Raw genomic sequence first — 25,314 nt, 5'->3', positions numbered from 1 at the left:
AGTTTGAGAAAATACAGAGTAGTTTGTAAAATTGATATAACTTTACATATTTTCTGTATTCAGCAAATGATTTTACTGAAAACTGCTATATTTTCTACTGAACTGTTCGGTAAATGAAACTTTTACCGAATATTGGTAAAAACCACTGGACCAACTACAAAGCTGTCAAATTTTTTCTATTCGTTCTCATTCTGGTTGTCAAGTCACATTCTCAGTTCCGTTTGAACATTGAAGTTCCTACGAAAAAATGGAGGACTTTCTCCAACAACTTCAGCTAAAAGATGATCGCATAGTACAAATTTTTCGTAAGTATATAATAACAAAATTTGTAAATATTTTAGGCATCAAACCATAACATCATTTGCATCTACTTCCGAGCATCCGTTGCATGCTACGTAAATAGTTTACACCGCCTTGTTAATGGACACATCCGGAAGATCTTCGGCTTTGAAACTATGAGCACAACTGGCATGAAGGTTAATTGATATTCACCCTGACAAATTCGGTGCGGCGAGCGTCGATTTTTGATTTTTTTTTATTTTCAATAGGTGAAATTTTTAATAATATTTGAATAAAAACATTGTTTTATCAAAACAATGCTACATCATATTTCTGGTTTACTTAAATAATTGAAAGTGAACAAATAAATATCACAGATCTTTCGGTATTGTCTTACACAACTTACAGATTTGATCGGTGGTTTTGACAACTAGTTGCATTTGCTGTGTTCGCAAATTAGGTCGGTAATAATGACAGAAAGCAACAAAAATTTGATTACTGATCGATCGGTAGTGGTTTATATTACCGAACGTGACGGTGAAAAAAAGACGAATTCGATGATTTAATATAAGTGTGTAGTAACTAACGCCTTCTTGTCGGTTTGTTCTATAGACCATTTTACGGACTGACAGGAGTCACGGATCCTGCTGATATTGATGCTGCTTTTACGTGCGTTATGTCAGCGGTTCCGAGCATTCTGTCAAAATTTCATTCATGAATTGAGTTCAGAAACGTCTCGTAAAATGGTCTATACGGAGAGAATGTTGTGAAAAAAGAAGAAAGGTAACACATTGAGAGGTATTGCAATCAGGTACAGTCGCCGTTCGATAACTGCAAGACTTTTAACTGCAACGCTTCTTAACTGCAAGACCGATAACTGCAACAACTTTGCAGTTATCGGACCGCAATCTGTCAAATCTGATGTCAAACACGCTCGTAAATAATAACTCATGAACTGAGCAACTCTGACTCAGTTTAGAACGATGTTCGTAGACGTCAAAAAATGAGTAGAGGTCCTTTTTGATTTTGAGTAACTTTGACTCACTTTTTGGTTTCCCTTCGTATAACTTCTTTCTGAGTAACGTCGCATATGACGACGTCCATTTTGAAAGGTGATTATGATGTGCTTCAGTTTGTAACATATGTTTATTAATTGTGTGCGCCTCAGAAGGTATTCTAACTGTTTACTTTTATTACAAGGTAATTATTGCTGAACATGTGGTGTCGTTTATTGGCCGTGGCGGATTTCTAGCCAGTAATGAAACTGAACTGTACCCAAAAAAAATGAGTTGTGTCGTACTCAAATTTTGAGTAATATAATAACTCATTTTGAAGTCGCCTAGTGTTACTCAGTTTTGAGTATTTGTGGAGTTACTCAATTTTAGAGTTGTTCCACTTTTTACGAAACTGCGTCAAATGTTACTCATTTTAGAGTTATTATTTACGAGCGTGAAGTCACATTTGACATTGAAGTGGCAGATCTCGCGGGGGGATTCTGAATGCATTCGAAAATGAAAATTGTTGACTCTCTAAAAATATTTCAAAAGGACTCTTTAATTTCTTTCGATTTCGTTTACTTGTTGTCTCTTCATTCTAGATGGGAGATTATAGATCTCCACTATTAATCAATGAAGCAAAATCACCATGTTATGTGATTCACTTTTCGTAAGTATTATAAGAGAAAAAAATCCTTGTGCATTGTTTGGCTAGCTTTCACTACTCAGCGAGGCAGTGTATAGTAGATCACAAACAATACTTTGTGACCGAGCGTTATACAGACCATTTTACGAACTGACAGGTGTCACGGATCCTGCTGACATTGATGTTGCTTTTCCTCGCGTTATGTCAGCGGTTCCGAGCTTTCTCGTAACATGTTTTTAAGAGATTTGCCCAAAACTGAACGCGGTCTAATCTAAACACCGCGCTTAAATCAAAGGCCGCGCTGAGTTGCCAGATGTATGCTGTTTTTATTTGCATCAACCTTCATTGGTAAAGAATCGGGAAAATCCTTGAAAAAATCACTGCTGGAGACAGTGGAGACTAAAAAGGATTACTAATCACCAGAGGAAAATCTATTGGATCATATACTCACTTCGTGGTTTCTGTTTAAAGCATTATGATATCAATCTATATTAGAGTAATCTGTAAACCTGGCACCCCTGGCGCCGCCTTCAGTGTGCTGCCAGAATCGAAGTTTGTTTTGATTTTGGAAAGGGTTGCCAAGGCAGGTAGATTTAATCTTGGCTGTTGCTTACAGTGTCCCGGGGAAAATAAAATCGATTCGGCAACCAAGAAGGGCATTTGGTTTCAGAATTTCGGTTTATAGCGCGGCGAATAAGTTTCAATGAAACTCACAATAGTTACGTAAAGTAGTTACTAAAATGCAATAAATTATGATGCGGAAATATGAATATCAAATTGATTAATCGAATAGCTTGTCTATTTTAGTTTTCTGCTGTTTTTGCCACTATTTCATTAAAAAAATACATATCGACATCATTGAAAACAGAAATGGTAGTGACGGACCCCCCTCTAAATTTTGGCATGTGTCAAGTGTTGCAGTTATCGAACGGCATTCGATAACTGCAATGTAAACATGTTGCAGTTATCGAACGACGACTGTACAATAAAGGATATACACTAAAGTCGGGGGATACATGCCGCGTAAAAAAACCGCGTAAAACAAAACCGCGTAAATTCCGGAATCCGCGTAAAAAAACCGCTTAAAAAACAACCTCAGTGTATTTTTTTCACACGTTTTTCATGTTTTCAATAATTTGAGAATGCTTCAGAATTGCTTTAGGGGCCATTCACATACCACGTGGACAGATTTTTAACGATTTTGACCCCCTCCTCTCCCCCTCCGTGGACAACTGCCCATATACATTCTAAAAAAATTGTATGGACCGTGGACATTAGCCAACCCCCCCCCCCCCCGCGCCAAGCTGTCCACGTGGTATGTGGATGGCCCCTTATCACAGTGATTTTTAATTGGTGGTTCAAAAACTCTCAGTATGGCCAACAAAATAATGATCAATTATGGTGAAAGTATATAAAATTAAACATTAACATAAAACTTAACACCTTCACGGTTTTTGTGATGCACTCTACCATGCCCCAGGACTTCCACCGGCTCTTTTGCAAGAGCGGCTCTGAACCGCTCACTCACCGTTCCGAACCGACTCATATGAACGGTTCATGGTTCACAATGATTCACGAGCGTTGACAGTTCGTGTTTTCTCGGTAAACTTCAGGTTCGCGCGAACCCATAAGTTCTGGTGCGCTCAAAGAACCGTGGCTCTTTTTCATGAGCCGTTCGTTCTTTCGCTCTTTCCTAAGAACCGGTTCATATGAACGGCTCGTGAGCCGTTCGCCCATCCCTACTTCCACCGACACCATCAGAGTCGGATGAAAAAGTTAGTCAACATTGGCCCTGACACAAGTAAATGAGATTCTTAAGACTGTTCGCACCTATGCGAATTCTCGTATGCAATTGTCAATTTATGTATGAAAACAAAAGCAAAAATATTTCCCTCCTTCACTTTCGCCCCAAAACCAAACCAAAATCAACAGAGTCGTCAGGGCCAATTGCGGTTTGAGAAAAGATCTGACGCTTCTGATATGTGACAGCTAGTTGCCAGATTGAAGGTTTCTGACGTAGGACTACGTCTTTGTTTTCTATACTAGATTACAAAATGAAACTGGCAAATGTTGCGTAAGATTTCAAACGATTATAGCAAGCGAACGACTTAATGCATCTCAGTCGTTTATATGTCGGTGGATAGATAAAATGTGTAACAATTGTTTGATATAATGTTTAACATTGTTGCTTTACTGCTTAATGGTAAAAAAAGTGAAAAGTTTCAAGGTCAAGCTTTCCCATACATTTCCCTCGCTATTGGCTTGCTTCCCGAGCACGGATAACAATAACATGGACGGAATAAATTCCACTGCCTACACATTTTGACTCAACAAAGTGTTTTGGTTTGTTCCTCTTTCTCTAAGCTGTGTGGCCACGCCCCTATGGCAAAAATCTACGCGGTACTTGAAACAAAAGACTGCGTGTCGAAAATTTAGCTTCAGTCTAGTTTGTCACACAATAGCGAGTGGAGTATAGCTGTTAGAGGTACGCGACATTGAGAAACGAGAGCTGCATAAGAATCAACTTCCAGGCACCGCGGAGCATGTTACCTTTATTTTGCATACGGCAGCAACAGTTACCATCGTACGCTGCAGGATATTTTGCTGGCACAGCTACTGGAGGGCACAGCGGTGAGCAAATTTTATGCGCGGCCAACAAAATATTCAATAATACCGTCGGTGGTGCGATTATCAGCGTTCTGTAGCACGAGTTTCATACCGAAGATTATGGAATCGGTTCTTTTCAGAACTATAGTATATAGATGCTTGAAGATAGGAGTTATGAGAATTTTCACAACTACTACTAGGGTAAAATTTTCATGTATTCATGCATCGTTAGTTTTACAATAAAGACCATCAAATATAAACGGTAGTGTTGCCTATGAACAGTTTATCGCAGCATATAATATATACATTTAGTCCTACGTCACCATTTCGTACAACCCCTAGGGCTGAATACCTTGTAGTATTTGTCCTATGACTTACATTTTAAGTTTTTCGACGATGCTAATAATGAACACGGGCTAAGGAAGTGATTTAGTCTTTAAAAAAAATGTCCCTCGTCCGGACGGAACTCGAACCCGCAATCTCCGATGTCTCTGGCAAGGTGTTTTGGCTAGCAATGGGCGACATTGTATCGGTATCGGAAATATCCGCAGAAAGGTCATCACTTCAAATTTGGCGCGAAATTTTGCAATTTTGTCACCTCAAATTTTGCGTACCCCAAGACTTTTATTCGAAAAATTTACCTTTCACCCCACAAAATGACTGCCAGATTTTTTTTTGCCTTTTCCAGATTTTTTAAAAAATGACCTGGCAACGCTGTGCATACGAACCAGTAAGCTGAAATCGCACCATGTTTCAAGGGCTGACATCTCAATGTGTAAACGAGATCGCCGCCACTTTTCATACGCTATGTTATGCTGTCTGTCAGTGTCAGTGGGGCCCACACATCGTGGATCCGCTGCGATGTTAGTTGCGATGAAGCAAAGCAAATAAGATAGAGATGCCAGCTAGTTGATACGAGCTGGAAGCTGGAACCACTAAAAAGCTGCCACTGTCAGTATAAAAATCGCACAAGTCTATTTGCACTAGCAAAACTTAGATGGAGAAATAGACAGAGAGAATGTTGTGAGCCAAACGAAAAAGAAAGATAACAACAATATACAATATATACAATATAGAACATGTTTATTGCCATACGTTTTTCTTGTCCTATAGAGCTTTCTGACAACTTAGTCACAAACACTTAATTCGGGTTGTTTGCCTTATGGTCCCCGTGGCTCTGTGGCTACCGATGTCGGTCGGCTTGCTCTCCCACACGGTTGTGATATCGTGTTCGATTCCCAATCGAGTCGAGGAACTTTTCGAGCTGGAAATTTTCTCGACTTAGCACTGGATCACGGAGTATCGTTGTACTTATCTTACACATGCAAAATGTGCCAAAAACAATATCGATAACGAATTCTCTCAACTAATCTCGTTGATCGAGACCGCTATTAGCCTCAAGGCTAAGCGTGCAATATTGTTGTGTTTGCCTCATGAATGATTCTTGCTTTACTTCACCGGGGTTAAGTAAATCGAAAAATATAGTCTATATATTTTTCAATTTGCTTAGCTTTGGTTACTCGGTACTGTAAATTAAATAATCATTTTGTAAGATACTATCCATAAACAAGTCACACAATCCGCGTAGGAATAAAGTAACTTTCGAGTCAGCGACAGTAAATAAAAATTTTGCAATCAATGCAACTATTTTTTTTTTTGTTTTCCATCCGACTCACGCGGTGTAAAGTGCACCAATACATGCACGATTGGAGAGGTCTATTGCTAGACAATTAATAAGAATGTTTCAAAATTGCATTATCACAGTGATTTTTAGCCGGAGGTTGACAAGTCTTTTATAGCTAACAAAGTAATTATCTATTGTTTTGGTGAAAGCATTTAAAATTAAACATAAACATAGAATTAAACACCTTAACGGTTTTTGCGATGCACTTTATTACTCCCCAGTACTTTCATCGTCACCACCGGTTATACGAATCAAATGAAAAGTCACTCAACTTTGCGTTTTGAGAAGAGATGTGGCACCTTTGACATGTAAAACCCAGTTGCCAAGTTGGTGATTTTTTTCATCGTCTATCTCTCTCTCTCTCTCTTAGACGGCATATGACCGTATGACATTTTGACACAGGACAAAAGTAAAAAGATTTGTATTACAAAAACAAATATAAGTTTTCTGGTAACATTGTTCAGATCGAATATTGACAAGCGGAAACTAACTCATGCTTTCCGTTGACACAAGTTTAAGTACATATGAAAAATAAAATTGCAATATTGATTAGTAAGAAACATTCAGCGGTAGACTTCACTATCTTATTTTCGCTGACATATCTAACTTTTTTATGTCATCAACTTTCTCATCAATTTATACGGAAGTGTGTCAATAATTTATACAAATAAGACGGGAGCTTTACAGCCCATTAGGCCAGTGAATACAAATCTTGAAGATTTAAGTTGTTTAATTCATTTTTTGCCAAAGCTCAGTATTTCTGCATTACCTGTATGTATTTGTTTGTGAAGTCATTTGATTCATGCTGCTCTAGAGAATGCGGATAGATACCAGAAAAACAACGAATAAGTCCTCATTATTTACCTTGTGTTTACAAAAATTCAAAAAATGTTCTTAGCTATTGTATCGATACTTCTGGTATCGATACTTTTTGGCCGATATTTCGAGTATCTCGATACCTTTGGCTCTTTGGGTATCGATACTGAAGTATCGATACTCTCCATCGTATCGCTTAATGCTAGTTTTGGCCAATTCGGGTTATTCGCGTTGAAAGAGATTTCGAAGGCTGTTCGCACCTACGTGAACTCTCATATGCAATTGTCAAAATGTGCGTGATGACACAAGCAAAAATATTTCCTTCCTTCTTTTTCGCATGCAAAAACCAAACAAATATCAGCAACACCGTCAACGCGAATTATTGTCGCTGCAGCACTACTCTGCAATTCGCTGCACGCTCATTTTTTGTTACTCTAAAGTGAGTTAGATATCACCCATTTTTGAAAAAAGTGGAGGTACCCTAATTAGGGTTCTTTTACGGTTACTCACTTCTGAGTAAAGGCGTCATACGTCAAAAACTGAGTAGAATCTACTCTGTTCATGCAAACCAGAAATTAACGAAAATGAGTACAAGTTACCCAGTTTGCCTAAATACGAAAATTTAATGATTTCTGGTTTTTGTAAATCTGACTCAATAAATAAAATAAATTCAGAACAATCAAAAACACAGATTTATTTTTCATCGAAACATTAGAAAATTTACTAAATCATTCCCGTGTCTTTATTGAATGCGGCACCCAACTGGTTGACAGTTGCCCGTGAACTGTGACTTACATTTTTGTGCCAGATAATCCGTCATCATTCGTCACCTAATACTGCGAAGGTTTTAAACTGCATCGATTGTTGAGCACTGTACATCAATACAAATGTTTCCGTTTGTTATCACGAATAAAAGTCCGGCTTTAAACGGCATCGTAGAACATACAACATGCGGTTGTTCATTTTGAATAGATCTTTTATGTGTTTTCAAATCCTCTGCAATACTGATGTTGGGCTGAAATTATTATGGAATATTATACGTTGTTTGTAATGTAATTGATTAAGAAATTATTAATTTGATGACAGATCAGATACTTACTGCTAGCCAACAAATAAAAAGCGACACCGATTGTTCTTCGGAAACCGAAAATATTGCTGTTGGAAACTTTTGACATATACATATACTCAGGGTGAGTAAACATCATGGATAATAACTCAAAACTGAGTAAACATGGTAATTATGAAAATTTGGGTTAATGTTACTCAAATGTCCAGTACTCGATAACTCACTTTTTGACATTTTGCATAAGAATACCAAACTGAGTAGATCCTAATCAGATTAGAGTTAAAATAAAGCAGCGTGTGGTGAGTCCAGCGACGCAAAATTTCTAGCGATGTCATATTGCATGATTATTTCTCGCACAGTACAATGCAGTTTTGATGTTCTTTGATAAAATTGACATAGTTTTGCGACTAGATAACAATCAAAACTATTAGAAAACAATATAGTCGCATATTTTGGGACATTTCCTGATCGGTTTACCCCGGGCCATCCTGGGCGGAAAGATTTGTGAAGACATTTTCTCTCGGAACGTGGAGACATTTGAAAAAATGACCTGGCATCCCTGGTTGTGATACAAGATTGCCACACTTTGAAAACAGCGCTTATGCTGGCCGGCTTTTTTTCTGTCAACTCATCATCTCTGCAATTGAACTTTTTCTTTCTTTAATCACCGTTGTTAGGTTTTTAGCTGCTTGAGTTGTTGAGTCGTTTCAGTTATTGCCGTTTGTACGGGTTGGATTTGTGTCAAATTAGGACAGAAAGTGCAAGTAATTTAGTGCGTGGTGCAGCGAAACCGTGAAACGAAATGACCGATAAAAGCCAATATGTTCTGCCGAATTCACAGCCTATAGTGGAATTGGACTGTGCCACGGCATTCAAAGCGCTGACTGAGAAGGAAAAATTGTACGCGCATTACTTTAGCCAGGTATGTAAGAGCGTAGGTGCCACATAGCACCTCCACTTGGTTGTTCGATATTCAAATCGTTGATAATCCACAGGCATCCTGGTCTGGCGGTTTGATAGCATTAGTTCAATCGAGTCCGGAATCACCGTTAATATTTTCACTGTTACATCGATTGTTTCTGGCAGAGTCGACCGCAGAACTCAAAAAGGCAGCGTTAGAGGCAGGTGTTGGCGAAGATGAATTTACGGTTAGTATCTATATCAAACCATTTTATCTTATCAGTTTGCATTTGTCGTTTTTTTAATTGCATCTGAGCAAGCTTTTATTCGTAGGCATTTCTGGTGTATGCTTGCGGTTTTCTGGCGAATGCTGGAAACTATAAAGGTATGGGCGATAGCAAGATTGTACCCAATTTAGAAGAGGATAAGTTCGAGTTGATTGTCAAAAATTCTAAAGCGTTCAAAACGGATGAACCAACTGTAGGGCGTTTGTGGAATCAAACAAAAAAGCCAATTTTCCTACTGTCGGAGCGTACGAAAACCCTTGGTCTTTGTGATAAGGGTGTCACAACATACTTCTCTTCAAATGTTACTCGCGAAGATACAGAACTTATCAGCGAATGGATGAAAGCTAATAAGTTCGAAGCGTACATTTGCCGTACATTCAAAACTCTTGAGGATGGCAAGACTGTGTATAATATTAAGCTCGCCTCCGCCGAAACAGGGGATAAGGATGGTTTGACGAAACCCCCCGTTGAGTACAAGGGATGCGTTTTCAAAATTACTCGCGGGGATTACAATGAACTAATGCAAAAGGTAGTAGACTACCTGAAAGAAGCTAATGAGCATTCCGCGAATGATAATCAAAAGGAGATGATAAATAATTATATCGAAAGTTTCGCGGAAGGCAGCCTGGATGCTCACAAAACTGGGTCGCGATACTGGATCAAGGATAAAGGGCCGGTCATTGAAACATATATTGGATTCATTGAAACATATCGTGATCCAGTTGGGCAACGTGGCGAATTCGAGGGATTTGTTGCCATGGTCAACAAAGAGATGTCGGCCAAGTTTGGCACGCTAGTGAAGAATGCCGAAAACTTCATAAAACTTCTCCCTTGGGGAGAAGATTACGAGAAGGACAATTATTTAAAGCCAGATTTCACTTCGTTGGATATTCTGACGTTCGCCGGTTCGGGTGTGCCTTGCGGAATAAACATTCCGAACTGTAAGTTAGCGTCAGGGTTGATTGTGAAGCATTGTTTATTGTTTTTGTTTTCTCTTTAACAGATGATGAAATCCGTCAGGATGAGGGATTCAAAAACGTTTCATTGGGAAACGTGTTAGCGAATACAAATAAAACCGATACGATACCTTTTCTGTCAGAGGAAGATCAAGCCTTGATGAAACGTTACAAGGCGACTGCATTTGAGGTGCAAGTAGGACTCCATGAATTGTTGGGTCATGGCAGCGGAAAGCTATTGCGGGTTAACGAGAAGGGTGAGTTTAACTTCGACCGCCAGAAAGTAAAAAGCCTGCTTGATGGGGCAGAAATTAGCTCTTGGTATGAACCAGGCGAAACTTACGATTCAAAATTCAAGTCATTGGGATCGAGCTACGAAGAGTGTCGCGCTGAAGCAGTTGGTTTATATCTCAGCCTTAATAGAGATATTCTGAAAATATTTGGTCACACGGATGAGCAGGAAATTTCGGACATAATTTACGTCAATTGGTTGCTGCTAGTTTGGGGAGGTGTCGGGGTAGCTATGGAACTGTACAACCCAACGCAAAAAACTTGGCTTCAGGCTCACTACCAAGCACGGTTCGTGATTATGAAAGTATTGCTGGAGGCTGGAGAAGGTTTGGTCAACGTGGAGGAAACCGAACCGGGTAAAAATCTACTGCTTAAGTTCGATCGCAATAAGATTGAAACTGTCGGAAAGGAGGCCATCAAGAAGTTTCTGCTTAAGCTACAGTTTTATAAATCTACCGGAGACGTATTAGGTGCTACTAAGATGTACAATCACTATTCGGAGGTGCCTGAGGACGGACCGTATCCGTGGGCCAAATGGCGTGACATTGTGCTGTTGCACAAGAAGCCTCGGATGATATTTGTGCAAGCGAATACCGAGCTGCCTGAGGCAGGCACTGTTCAGCTAAAAACGTACGAGTCCAATTTCGACGGGTATATCCAGTCCTGGTTGGATCGGTTCCCCAGCGTTGAGATCGACGAAATCCTGGAGCGGGTTTACGAGCAAAACAAAGCATATTTTGCAGATCTCTACTGATATGTGACTCATGCTTTGAATTGTGTATTTTTTGAAGTGGATCATTCATATAAAAATAAATATATCTCAAAAAACTCGTTTTTTGGAAATAAAAATCGCTCCTGGAAATGTTCATTTGAATCATAATCAAATGGTAATGCTACTAGTATTCACAGTATCCATATACAGTCGTCGTTCGCCAACTGCAACATGTTTACATTGCAGTTATCGAATGCCGTTCAATGGGCCCTGACACAAGTAAAAGAGTTTTTTAAGGCTGTTCGCACCTACGCGAATTCTCATATGCAATTGTCAATTTATGTGTGAAAACAAAAGCAAAAATATTTTCCTCCTTCACTTTCGCAAGTAAAAACCAAACCAATATCAACAGAGTCGTCAGGGCCAATAACTGCAACACTTGACACACGCCAAAATTTAGAGGGGGGTCCGTCACTACCATTTTTGTTTTCAATTTTTCAATGATGTCGAAATGTATTTTTTCAATGGAATAGTGGCAAAAAATAGCAGAAAATTAAAATAGGTAAGCTTTTTGATTATTCAATTTGAAAGTCATATTTCCGCATCATAATTTATTGCGTTTTAGTAACTACTTTTCATAACCAATATGTAGGCGAAGATAAAGTTCATCACTACAGAAGACCATTTTATCGTCCCGGTGGCGCTCTTCGAGTGTAGAATCCCGCGATCAATACTCGGTGGCAAACTAGAAAATGGGGTGTGACGCAGGCGAATCACGAATCACGAGCTTACGAAGTACACAAACACTCTGATATTGTCAAGCTGATGAAACACGGTAGGTTACAGTGGGCTGGCCAATGAGCCCGGATGGCGGATGAGCAACCAGCAAAGATAATATTTAGCAGAGAACCGGATAGAGACCGCCGACTTCGAGGTAGACTTCGCACGCGCTGGATGTGTGTTATCGACGAGGATTCCAGAGCGACGGGTGTAAGGGAAGACTGGAGAGGAGCAGCCCAAGACCGAGGTTTGTGGAGACGTATTCTGGATTCGGTAAAGAATCTCAACGATCTGTAACGCTATAAAAGTAAGTAAGTCCTGGATGAAAATTACAGTTTTTATACCCTTCCAGGATGTTTATACATTGCCAAAGTAACGACGCTTTTATACTAAAGAAGAAGCACTCAGTCCGGTTGTTATTTACGAGACATCCTTGACTTTGGTAAAACAACTGGTAGCTGTTTCATACTCCCTCTCAATCCGACATGCCTGAGTTGACGTTAGTAACTTGAAGCGGATGCCTTCCAGCGGTTTCGTGAATAGATCCGCCAGTTGGCTATGAGTTTCGATTGGCTCGATATTTAGGGTTCCATTTGCCATTTGGATTTATATGAAGTGATGTTTTACGTCGATGTGCTTCGTTCTCTTATTTTCCAGGTATTTTGCCACACAAGCGCGGCCATGATTATCCTCATATATTGTCACAGGTTTGGCAGTCATATGAAGATCTTCCAGGACCTCGCTGATCCACACAGCCTCCGTTGTTGCAGCAGCGCTGAAAGCGACGTATTCGGCTTCGCTCGACGATAGCGACACGGTGGACTGCTTTTTGCTACACACTGATTTTTTTTTTGCTGTAAACCAGCAAAAGTTTGCTGGATTTTGCCGAGCTGTAAAATCAGCAATTCAACCAGCAAAATAAATTCTGCTGTTTTTCAGCAAAACGAAACTGACAGAACTCAGCTGTATTTCAGCAATTTGTTTGCTGTAATATCAGCAAAACCTTGAATAACTTATTTTGCTGTATTATCAGTATTTTAACGGTTTTGCTGGAAAACAGCATTAGATTTCTGGTTGCGTAAATTGTACGTGGAAATAAGAAAACATATGACTGAGAAAGATTTTTCGAGCATGCATCGAAATCTCGAATTGAAATATTGTACTTTCGATGCATGACCGAAAAAAATCTCCCAAAATTTATTGCGACTTTTATGCCAAATTTGACTACCCCGAAATACACGATTATCACAGTCGAATGTCGCACACGATTTCGCAGTTTGGGCGACGGGTATCGATACTAGCGTTATCGGAACGCGTGACAGAAATATTTTATTATATAGACAAAAAAATCTCTATCATGACTGCTACCTTGGTAGGTTAATAAGAAATCACTCTAGCAATGGTCAGTGCTTGATACCTATATATATTATTAAAGTATACATGAAACCGTGTGGTCTGGTATCGAAAAAATGACAATTGAGAGAGTATCGATACTCAGTATCACCCAATCAATCATGTAACACTTAGTTTTGTTTTGATATTCAACCTAATTTTCAACTAAGCTGCTCAAAAATATATACTTAATGTTGCAAATGAAAAACAAAACAAACAATGAACCCAAAAAAACTGCCACTGCGCTACTGAGGTGTCAATTAATAATAAAGCGAAATAAGAAATTGGGCAATGAATGATTATCACAGAAGTCCAAATAGTCATGCAAGGGGCAATAGTTATCAATTGAAATATTTGTCATTTTTATTTGAAAAATATCTTAAATTCTAATCTAACAAAACAATAAAATTATTTACGGCCGTACATTCAAAATAGCTCCCGTAAAAAAAGAAAAAAAGTTGGCATGTGATGACTCAAACTTACAGTTGAAAAAATAATGTGTCTCGATCATTGTGAAAAATGCGTACTCAATATCAAGCCCTACTGGAAAAAAATGTCTGTCCTATGCGAATAAAACATTCTCCCTCGGAATATAAATGTCCTTAAATGATCATCACCGGATTTCGTGTGCCTGGTTGCTCATGACGTAGTGATTAATGTCGTCTTCCGGCTGAAATCAAGAGAGGCATCCACTGAAATATTATAAATATTCATAGAGCAATTGTATTTACATTCATCCATTCGACAATGCCTTCCAACAGATTGGTTATTTTCTTCGATCCTTTATTAGTCCTTTTGGTTCCACGGGATGGATTTTTTTTTAATAATTAGTAGTGAACGAATGAACTCTATAAATAAGGTATTGTTGATCAAAGTGAATATATACAAAGTTCTGAATAACACTTACGATTGTTCAGAGATGGGTGCAAATATTTGAATTTTGAAATAATTTTATCTTGAAACATGTCCATGAAATCGCAACAAATCTAAAATAAATTGAAAGGAATTAGATTAGAATGAAGTTGTTGTAAGTTTAAAGGATGTAAGTACCAAGAGTCCATTGAATGCAAATTCAGTTCATCAGCATCAGGAACGTTGCTAATGCTTTGTGTCTCTTCATTATCAGTATCAACATGTCTTGGACGGTTAATCTACTTCATTTGTTTCTTTACCAGATATTCTATATGGTAATATGGTAATGCAATTCTTTCAACAACTTCAACTATATGCTAATATTGAAGCCTTATGGTGTCTGTTGGAAAATACAATCAATATCGAATTCCTGAAAAATAAAACTATGTTATTTTACTTCAACGATTGATTTCTTCTGCAAAAATGATACGTTTGAATAAGAATTGTTTTATTTTGTGATTTAGATTGACCGTCAACGTAAAGTAACAAAAGGCTCTACCCTCTGACGGTGACAGCCGGGGCGGACCGCTTCCACCACGCTACACCAGTGCCTGCATGATAATTTAATCTGCAAGTGCAAAAATAATTTGCATGCTTTGTGCCACCAGCGGCATATCGATAATTGTTAGCGCTGTCAATATGATCGATATAAAACGATTATCGACATAACGATAAAGATCGATAATTTTCTCATCATTGTTTGTTAATTTTTTAATCGACTCTTTTTTCTCCTAGCAATAGCAGGTGAATTAAATTCATTAAAGTAATATATATATATATATATATATATATATATATATATATATATATATATATATATATATATATATATATATATATATATATATATATATATATATATATATATATATATATATATATATATATATATATATTTTTCTGTACTGTAAAACGGTGTGCATTGTGCTTCTTATTTGTTGTGTACTGAGCTAAACAAGCCAAAAAAACGTAAGGAACGCCGTGAATGTTGTCCAGATCTTCGAAAGTAAGAAACTGCTACTGCGATTACCTGTTGCGAGCGGGGATTCGATCTGCTACGAGGGAACGGTCATCCACTGGACTAAATTAAACACGTGCTTATGTTGTTGGATAAGCAGCAATCCGCCGCTGTCGATATTTGTATTCGAGTTGCAGGTAGCGGTCATGCTCTGTACCATTTCCAAGGCTCTGGTGTTATATTTGAAGACAAAGTTACCCATAAGTAACTGCTGTGTCCCTTTTTTGAGCTTTTCTCAGCATCGCTGTGTTCGCGGCTGCCAACATATTTTGATAATACTTCAAGGATATGCTTGTAGAAGACTTATGTTTAAGGACAATACATGACATTCAGGCAATATGCTAGTAAATAAGCCAAATTCTAAAGCAGGTATTACACGAAGCAAATATTTGCTATTTTTGGTACGGATTTTGTTTTGCGCAAATAAAAATCGTACCAAAAATAGCAAATATTCGCTTCGTCTAATACCTGCTTAAGTAAGCTGTTTGTTTGTTATTTTAGAGTTGATTGTCGTCGTTTCATGTGACTGAATGCCTTCCTATATAAACAAAGTTTTCGAGTGTCTTCGAGAATAAATAGGTTCTCTTGCGAATTATGATTGAAAGCAGTGTATGTACTTTCAAAGTTAGCGAGTCAGCTTAGTGATTGAGTGATTCATATAAAAAGGATTCGAAACTGCATAAATTTGAAGCATGTTGAAAGGTGGTGAAGCTTCTACAGAAAAGATAGCATTCAGCGAAGCGTTACACTGAGAGTGACCAACATGTAAAATTGCGTTACATGGGGGTGGGTGGGTATCAAACATTGCCGAGTTCCGCATTTTGTAATATTTGAATGGTTTTGCATTTTGCAAAGTTTTAATTATTACAAAATTACTAAGTCAATAAAAAACAGGTTTACAAATTTTCGAAACTGATGAAAAATTAAATTACCTTTTCCGATGACAAGCCATACTCGTCTTCTTGGTCAATGTATTCGTAATCTTGGTAAGGTTCACCTTCCACATATTCCTTTGTGGTATTTTTTGACGTTGACTAACGTCTATATCGAAGTTAGGCCCCTGAATTTGAAAATCTAGTAATTCAACCAGGGAAAACCAGAGAAAAGTTGTCAGGTTTTGAGCGCTTATTTTGCAGTCATCTATAATCAGGTTTTAGAGGTTTTGGCATCAATCGATCAGAAATTCTTTTACGGCTAAATTTATGTAACAAAAACAAACTTTTGTTTGAGATACACTATTGAAAAATTGGTAATTAATATCGATTGTCTAAATCATACCGCGTAGCCAATCACTACCTCTCTTCCCAAGCACAGTCGACACTAACGGATACAATCGATCTGACTTTGTTGTTATTGTTGTTATCATTTTCTGTTTCCGATGTTTATGCTGCTGCTAGCGGAAAAAACCTTGCAAATAAGCATCTTTTTGTTGGTGTTAATTTTACGACAGCGGCCGGCGCCCCATCATTCTGATTCCAAAACCGCACCAGTGACATGCGGACGCTAGGTGATAGCAGCTGAAAGGAGGAAATACAAAAGAGTACCGCTCATCTCGTGCCGGTTTCACCCATACGCTGGTGGCTTTAGTAGTAAATGGCTACTGCAAAACACATAAATGGCTGGAATTCCGGACGGACTAACCAGGAAACTATAATCGGCAACTGGCACCTTTTAGTGCCTCGAAATTTTGGTACAGAAGCGGCTAGTTGAATTTTCTGTTTTACCAAATGCTGCTGCTAGCGGAAAAAAACCTTGCAAAAATGCATGTTTGTGTTGGTGTTAATATTACGACAGCGGCCGGCGCAGCCTTCAAGAAACATTTTTCTCTACCATTCCATCATCTATGTAGCCCCTCCTTCTTTCTAATTATCTGACGAAGCCTTGGTATAAAACGTATCGTTCGAACATTTCACCCCATCAGTTTCATTATTAAACCGTACCGGATACATACGGACGCTCGGTGTTAGCAGCTGAAAGGAGGAAAACAAAATAGTACCGGTCATCTCGTGCCGGTTTCACTCGTAATGCTGGTGGCTACTGCAAAATACTAAAATGGCTGGAATTCTGGACGGAACCCAGTAAACAAGAAATCGGCAACTGGCACCTTTTGGTGCCTCGCAGTTTTATAATAGAAGCGGTTAGTTGAATTTTATGTTTTACGATTGCTGCTGCTAGCGGAAAAAAACCTTGCAAAAATGCATGTTTGTGTTGATGTTAATTTCACGACAGCGCTAGGTGTTAGCAGCTGAAAGGAGGAAAGACAAAATAGTACCGGTCATCTTGTGCCGGTTTCACCCGTTATGCTGGTGGCTGTTGGTAATAAATGGCTACTGCAAAATACTAAAATGGCTGGAATTCTGGACGGACTAACCAGTAAATGAGAATAATCGGCAACTGGTACCTTTTGATGCCTCGAAATTTTGTTACAGAAGTTTTGTAAAAGAAGCGTTGCAATTCCCTCTACTATTTGGTTCAATGGAATATAAGAATACGGTAGTCAACGTCATGCGGTCGTGTCTTGAATACCACCCTCCTACTATTTAATTAGTCAAGAGGAAACTTTCGTATCTGTTAGAGAAATGTCAGCTTTAAGACGACAAACAGATAGAGCAGCAAAATGTCGTTAAGAATCCAAAGAGTTTTTTTTTTTTGTTTGATTTGGGGTGCTGGCGAAGAACTGTTGCATGGAACATCGATATCATCTTCGTCAAACGTTTCTCGCTTATGAGACACCGTTTTGTTTGCATGACTTTCATGGACTTCAGCCGGAAGAGGATGTTTTGTGAGGATGTTAGAGAAATTCCTATAGCTCATTCTGCATCCCGCTTTCATGCATGTAAAATGCACAAGATTTTTATCGAAATCTTTTCTATCAGCGTGATATTTCAGATGACGTCTCAACCCATCAACGTAATCTTCCACGAGTGTATTGCAGAAGAAACACTTTAATTTGTCTGCCATTTTTTCTTCCTGCCAAAAGAAAGTTTATATTAAACATTAGTTTTCACTTACCAGAAAGTTCTGCAACATCGAAACCCTCTAGTTTAATCGCTTCAACGATAGATTGAAGCTCTGAGTTCTTTATTGTTTCCTTTTCAGTTGAACGAACATTCAATTTAAAATTTTTGCCGCTGTCGAGAACTTTTTGATTACGATTGCGATTGTTGGTGTTGTTCTTTAAAAAAAGCAGCGTTGCTGGAAGTTCAGTGAAAAATGTTGTTTGCTGGTTTTACAGTAGAAAATAATACGAGTTGCTGGATTTCAGTAAACAGGCGGATTGCTGGTTAACAACCAGCAAACCGTTTTGCTGGATCGAAAATTAAAATTTTGGTGTGTACTCCAGGATACGGTGCACCCACACACCGTAAAAATAAAGCCGCTCACCGACTTTCGGTCCTAAAAGTCGGTCGCCCAATCGGCATCAGTATAACCGACGAAGGCTTTTGCTTCGCTGTTCCTCTGAAAAAACGAGAGTCAATGATTTGGTCCCGTTCAGGTATCGTACCACTCGCTTCAACGCATTCCAGTGTCTTCAACCGTACTGCTGCTGGAATCGACCAAAATACCCGCCTTACACAGAACATGATATACATCAGGCTGCCGAGTAGCAGCCGACAGTCGATCCGTAACATCCCCTTGGAAAATAAATATCGCAGAAAGTTTGGAAATTTTCAAACAAAACCCAGCTACTCTCCTTAACAGAGATCAAGGTAATCACTTCTCATGGTTTTTCAAATGTCTACCTAAAATTCCTCGACCAGGCATGGATCACCAGGCCGCACAATCCTCTACCTAAAGGCCTAATCACAATGGATACGTTGCGGCAGCGTTTACGGCAGTTTGACAGTTAGCCCATACATTTTCTGTCACATTAATGTCAACGCAACGCAAACGTAGCCATTGTATTTGGGCCTTAACTCAAGTTGTTTACGTTCTCTGACTTAAAACTTGTCCCATTCATTTACCTATTAAGCTAGAAAATTTAAAGGGTTCGCTATTACCTCAGCAGGCCATCTAAGTACTGAAGAAGGCGCTATGTCAGCGTTGAAATGCGCATTTGCAAGTGATAAGTGAAAAAAGTGATAGAATTAAAAAATGAATCGAAATAAAAGCTTCCTTCCACATTTGTTTTGGCATCGGCGACTCAATTAGCGTGGTTTTCACTTTTCCCACAAGCGTCCTGTTGCATCGCCTAGCAACGCCATTTTGTTGAGGAATGTAGGCGACGGTAGCTTAAATCTGGATACCCTTCGCCCTGTAGAACTTCTTCTGCGCTGACGAACAATATTCTCGGCCTTGGTCTTCCGTCAACTTCAAGATTCGTAAACCGAATTGCGCAGTCTTTAGCGCTTTGTACTCCAGAAACTTCTCGAAGACCTACGACTTTTGCTTCATGAGGTAAATAATAGTGAAATGTGTCTTGTCGTCCATGAATGACACGAAATACCTGGAACCATTCCAGGCTGGAGGATCGATTGGACCGCAATCATCAGAATTAATTCACTCGAGGGGTCGCTTTATTCTTTTCGGTGTTCCATCGGAAGTGTCCCGACATTGCCCTGGGCACAAGCGTCGCAGAATCGATCCTGGCCCTAGGCGATGATGCCACAACTCGTTTTGATCTACTTGGCAAACATTTGCAGTGGATTCACTCACCTTGATGTCGAGCTCGTAGAGGTTACCTGTCATCAGCGCCGCAGCTATAACAACGCCTTTTTCTTCAGAACCGTCTTGTTCTGCAAGAACAGCACCTCCACACCACAAGCCGCCAATTTCTTTACCGATAGCAGGTTGTCACGAAGATCTGGTACAAACTGCACTCTTTGTACGTACAGGAGCACGCTATGGTTACTATATACAACAATCTGGTCTCGTTGTCTCGCCACGCTCATTCCACTTTTTGAGACCTGGGTGCTTATTACGGGAGTCACTTCACGGTGAAATATATTTCACTCTCACGCTCACTTCACTTTTTTAGACCTATTCCCGATTCCACCTCAAGTGAGGTGACAAAAATCACCTCCGTGTAGTGAGATTGACAGTGAAGTGAAATTGAGAATAGGACAAGTGAAATGAGAATGTTTCCCAGCTCAAAAATCTCTAAGTCCCAGAAAGTCGTTTTTTCCGTTTTTTTAGATAACACCAGATCTTGACGTGTTCTGCATTTCTAAAACATTCGGCATAAAAAAAAATGTTTTTTTCGGCATCGAAAATTTCCTGAACTAGTTTGCATATTTTTCATCGGGCAAAAAAATGAAAAAATTGACCGATTTAAGGCACGGATCAAACTCTGATTCGCTTCGTTACTGAAGAATAAATCCAATATTTTCCATTAGATCACAAATCAATCAACTTTAAGACTTATGGCAGCTTCGTGGAATCATTTCACCGTTCAAAATGGTCGTGAAATAATTCCACGCGAAACGTCGCTTTTTCCGTTCTCACTTCACTGATATGACACCCATAATAACCCAGATTCCGCGGCAGATGTCACTTTGCGAAGTTTTTCTCGCTTACGTGAGTCCCGTAATAGGATTTTGTTCACTTCACTCTGATTTCACCGTGAAGTGACTCCCGTAATAAGCACCCTGTTCCCGATTCCACCTCAAGTGAGGTGACAAAAATAACCTCCGTGAAGTGAGATTGGGAATAGGACAAGTGAAGTGAGAATGTTTCCCACATAAAAAAGTACCAAGAAGTCGATTTGCCTGTTGTTTGGATAACCCCAGATCTTGATCTGCATTTCCAAGAAAAAAAATTTTTCTCGGTATCGAAAATTTCATGAACTTGTGTGCATTTTTTTCATCGGTCAAAAAATTAAAAATTTGGCCGCTTCGGGGCACGGATCGAATTCTGGTTCGTTTCGTTACTAAAAAATGAATCCAATATTTAAATTGGATTAAAACAAATCAATCCATTTTCATTACATCCCATTCTCGTGGAATCATTCCACCATTCAAAATGGTCGTGAAATAATTCCACGCAAAACGTCGCTTATTCCGTTTTCACTTCAGTGATATGACACTCATAATAACCCAGATTTCACGGCAGATGACCGTCACTTTGCGACGTTTTTCTCTCTTACGTGAGTCCCGTAATAGGATTTTATTCACTCCACTCTGATTTCACCGTGAAGTGACTCCCGTAACAAGCACCGAGATCTCCAGTCACCAGCATTGCACATCAAGAACGCTGGAAGGTGGGATCGCATCGATGCGATCGATGCCCCTTCCTTCAGTAGGGTTTGGCTGGCCACCGACTTCTTGGCGAAAACTTCATTGAGGCTCGTCTACATTTCCTCGGCGGTAGTCTCGTCCCGAACAAACTCCAGAACTTCATCAGCCAGGAACTTGACGATCAAGCGTTCTCTCCGCATCCACCGCTAGAGCGTTTTCCGGCACCACTGCTATACGGCCGCCGCTTTCAGGTACATTATGATGCAAAAACTTCAATGCTCAAATCCAGGTCCACCGGGATATTGGGTAATTCAGTGCGCAGCTTTTTTTCAGGGTGCCCAAAACTTGTTAGCAATACTCGAGCAGAAAAAAAGACCGCGTTACAAATGACAGATTTATTAAATCAGTATCTTGGAGCGGTTGGAAATTAATTAACACTAACTTGTCCTGGATGAAAATTTCAATGTTTATACCCTCCCCGGATGTTTATACGTTACCGAAGTAATGACGCACGGTGTGTCCGAAGTGCCGGATTATCGTACTTTAATGTACCTCGGATTTTCTTTCATCAAAAGTTAGTTTTGGTCCTTACCTTTCGAAATCAACCGGTTTTAAAAAAATCCATCGGGGGAAATTTGGAAAAAAATTGATTTGAATTTTTAGTGTTTTTTCAACCTAAATTTTTCGATTTAATTGGTGATTATTCAAATTTAACCGAATCGCTTGCAATAATTTATAATTATTACAGTCCCCCCACAATTATGGATCACATAAAAAGATGTATGAACTCGAAAAATAAAAACTTTCCTGCCCAATTTTATTGTATATAAGTAATCTATAAATGTTTTCAGTTTAATTTGTATTGCGCCGTTTCAAATGTTTTCTGTGTTCAAAGCTAGCAAATATGTTATGTTTTACTGCAAAAATGCTACATGCCTTCAAACAGTTTTTTTAACTGAGTCAAATAACATAAAACACAAAAGTGATCCGTAATTGTGGGAGATCCATAATTGTTGAGGGAGTGTATACATGATTAAATACGTCAAAAGTTGGAAATCGTTTTTAATTTGTCTGATTTCATATCTTCGTTACAAAAGTCAACTAACAACTCAAATGTTTTATTCCTGGTTTAGTTTTTCTAGGTGGTTAAAACATACTATAGTATACAATATAGCAGCTTCCGCAAAGAACTTTGGGATACATTCCACTATCTTTGTCGCATTCGAGAATGAAGCACTGTTTATGGTTTTTGTCAGCGTATTATGTATCAATTTAGGTTGTTTCACTTTTTTGAAACACAAAAGTGTTTTCTTCATTTTGTACAATCTACCGAAAACAACTAGACGAGCCGTCGTTTGTTTTAACATTGTCGAAATTGTTTGTTGAAATCACTGTTTCATATGTGTTGTAAATCATTGGCCCTGACACAAGTAAAAGAGATTTTTAAGGCTGTTCGCACCTACGCGAATTCTCATATGTAATTGTCAATTTATGTGTGAAAACAAAAGCAAAAATATTTCCCTCCTTCACTTTCGCAAGTAAAAACCAAACCAATATCAACAGAGTCGTCAGGGCCAATAGCAATCACTGATTTTTTCACATGCACCATAGCAACCAAGGTTACTTTGCAATGAATGAATAACAAATGCATATCAACCACAAGTATATAAATGTGTTGGGGTTTTTTCGTCATGTTGTTTTCAATACCCGTGTATATATCTCATTTTTTCTTGAACATGTAATCTGAAAATCTACTAGCAAAGCTATTTTAAGCTTAAGATTGTGATGAAGTTATTTATTTTGAACGTTATCAGTGTATTTAACATTAAAAATTTTATTCAATTTTCCCCCGATGGATTTTTTTAAAACCGGTTGATTTTGAAAGGTATGGATCCAAACTAACTTTTGGTGAAAGAAAATCCGAGGTACATTAAAGTATGATAATCCGGCATTTCGGACACACCATGTGACGCTTATGTTCTAAAGAAGACGCCTTTACCCGGTTGTTATTTATGATTGACAACTGATAAAACAACGGGTTGCTGTTTCCACAGTTCTCCAGTAACAATCATAGATTTATAGAAATTACGATTGACAACGCACTTTTTCAAAGCAAAAAGATTAGATGAATAATTTCTAAACTGGGATGAATATCAGTCACATGACTGGCAAAAAGTGAATTGTGATAGTGGTAGAAATTTGGTGTTTATTTCCATTGAAAAAACTGTTTTTTTATTCATTTATTTTTTTAGTTTTCTTCTATAAAACGTAAAACGCCCTTGTAGAAGACTATTCTTGAGTTTAACAAATTTTCGCTTGAGGAAAATATTCAGCTTGCTACACCAAAAACGTGTGCAGTTTCAAATCCAATCGGAGACACTCAAATCCATATGATAACACGGAAAACATGTTTACTTGCAAGAGGTCGCAACTACCGATGGCGGGTCGGCCTTTTGTGATTCAGGCGATTCGAATTTCGGCCGCTCCTGTATCCCAATGACACAAGTTATTTGTCGAAATCACTGTAATAGTTCGTCCGTTTGCATTTCAACCGTTAGTTCCATCCTTTCACGAACCATTTTTTACAGAATCTTCTTTAGAGTAATCATATCTAATGTGGCAGCTCATCAGTAATTTTACGATATGAATTGACCTAGAATGGAACGTGGCACTGACGCGATTTTTTTTATCCTTCAAACACCTTCGCTGAAATAAAATAGTATAGGAGGGTTGTATCCATGACACGACCGCATAGTTGACGTAGGACTACAATAATTTTATATTTCCCTTTGAGGCTCTGTTTGCTTTGAGCTCGTTTTACTTTTGGCACGGCTCGATTTTGGCACACATGTGCCAAAAACGAGCGATTATGTCTAATCACATTTCTTAGTTTTCTTGATTATTTCAACCAATTTAAGCTTAACATCCTCCAAAAGGAGGGTATTTTGGCTCGTTATGTTGCCGAAGCGAATGACCGGAATCGGTAAAACGGTTCCTGGAATATGACCGCAACATGTGCCACTAATATAATGATCATGATCTAAGCAGTACTAAGCCTCTAATTACTCGGGTAGTAATATCAAGTATCTATAGGTAGTCAGCCTTAATTCATAAAGCGACACCTCAAACGACTTGGAACTAAAACTAGTTCATTGGTGGAAATATCTTTAAAAAAAAGTCATGAAGAGAGAACCGTTCATTTTTGGCATGGTTAAATCTTGGCAACAGAAAAATTCTGCCGCGTCGTGTTTGACAAAATCGAACGGGGTCTATATTTTGATTATTTATTTGCAGCACTTTATTTTAGAAGAAAAAATATTCTCTTTAATATCGATGAATACCATTCATTCTAATACAGTCAATTTTCTCCAATACGCGAAAAGGCAAGCTTCTATACAAACCTAAATTGAGTACGATTTAGTAGAAATTAAACAATATTTACAAAATTCTCTCCCGCATCCTGTTCCACAGACTGAGGCCGTTGCAGGAGACCTTTGTTGGCGAGTACCAATGCGGTTTTCGAGGGGGACGCTCCACGACGGACCAAATGTTTACCTTGCGACAAATCCTCGATAAATTTCGAGAATTCAACTTGCAGACGCACCATCCGTTCATAGACTTCAGGGCAGCGTACGATTCAGTTAAGAGAAATGAGTTATGGCAGATTATGATCGAACATGGCTTCCCAACAAAGCTGGTTAAGCTGATACGTGCCACCCTTGAAGGTTTTACATCAAGCGTCAGGATAGCCGGTGAGATATCGGACTCGTTTGTGAGTTGATTGGTTTGAAGCAGGG

The 25,314-nt window shown here is 38.8% G+C and overlaps 1 protein-coding gene and 2 long non-coding RNA genes across 4 annotated transcripts; 2 read left to right on the top strand and 1 right to left on the bottom strand.

The window, feature by feature from the left end:
• The first annotated feature begins 8,672 nt into the window (after positions 1-8,672).
• LOC129720991 (dipeptidyl peptidase 3-like) lies at positions 8,673-11,367 on the top strand. The gene is made up of 4 exons (XM_055673001.1): positions 8,673-9,015; positions 9,089-9,241; positions 9,327-10,221; positions 10,284-11,367. Exons 1-4 carry the CDS (start codon positions 8,896-8,898, stop codon positions 11,279-11,281), a joined length of 2,166 nt encoding a protein of 721 aa, XP_055528976.1. The 5' UTR covers positions 8,673-8,895; the 3' UTR covers positions 11,282-11,367.
• Positions 11,368-11,639: 272 nt separating this feature from the next.
• On the top strand, positions 11,640-12,540 carry LOC129720984 (uncharacterized). Of its 2 annotated transcripts, none has more exons than XR_008727324.1 (3): positions 11,640-11,801; positions 11,865-12,312; positions 12,372-12,540. It is a non-coding gene; the product is annotated as an uncharacterized LOC129720984 (long non-coding RNA). The 2 variants fall into 2 exon arrangements; XR_008727326.1 differs by having other exon boundaries at positions 11,642-11,801; positions 11,892-12,312.
• A 1,209-nt stretch (positions 12,541-13,749) lies between these two features.
• LOC129720982 (uncharacterized) lies at positions 13,750-14,922 on the bottom strand. The gene is made up of 5 exons (XR_008727323.1): positions 14,754-14,922; positions 14,462-14,693; positions 14,319-14,397; positions 14,143-14,259; positions 13,750-14,081 (listed from the first exon to the last, which is right to left on the bottom strand). It is a non-coding gene; the product is annotated as an uncharacterized LOC129720982 (long non-coding RNA).
• Positions 14,923-25,314: the final 10,392 nt, after the last annotated feature.

The sequence above is a fragment of the Wyeomyia smithii genome, chromosome 1 (assembly GCF_029784165.1).
Source record: "Wyeomyia smithii strain HCP4-BCI-WySm-NY-G18 chromosome 1, ASM2978416v1, whole genome shotgun sequence".
NCBI classification, from domain to species: Eukaryota; Metazoa; Arthropoda; class Insecta; order Diptera; family Culicidae; genus Wyeomyia; species Wyeomyia smithii.
The sequence above is the reverse complement of the archived record's forward strand: the minus strand, read 5'-3'. Positions and strand labels throughout refer to the sequence as shown.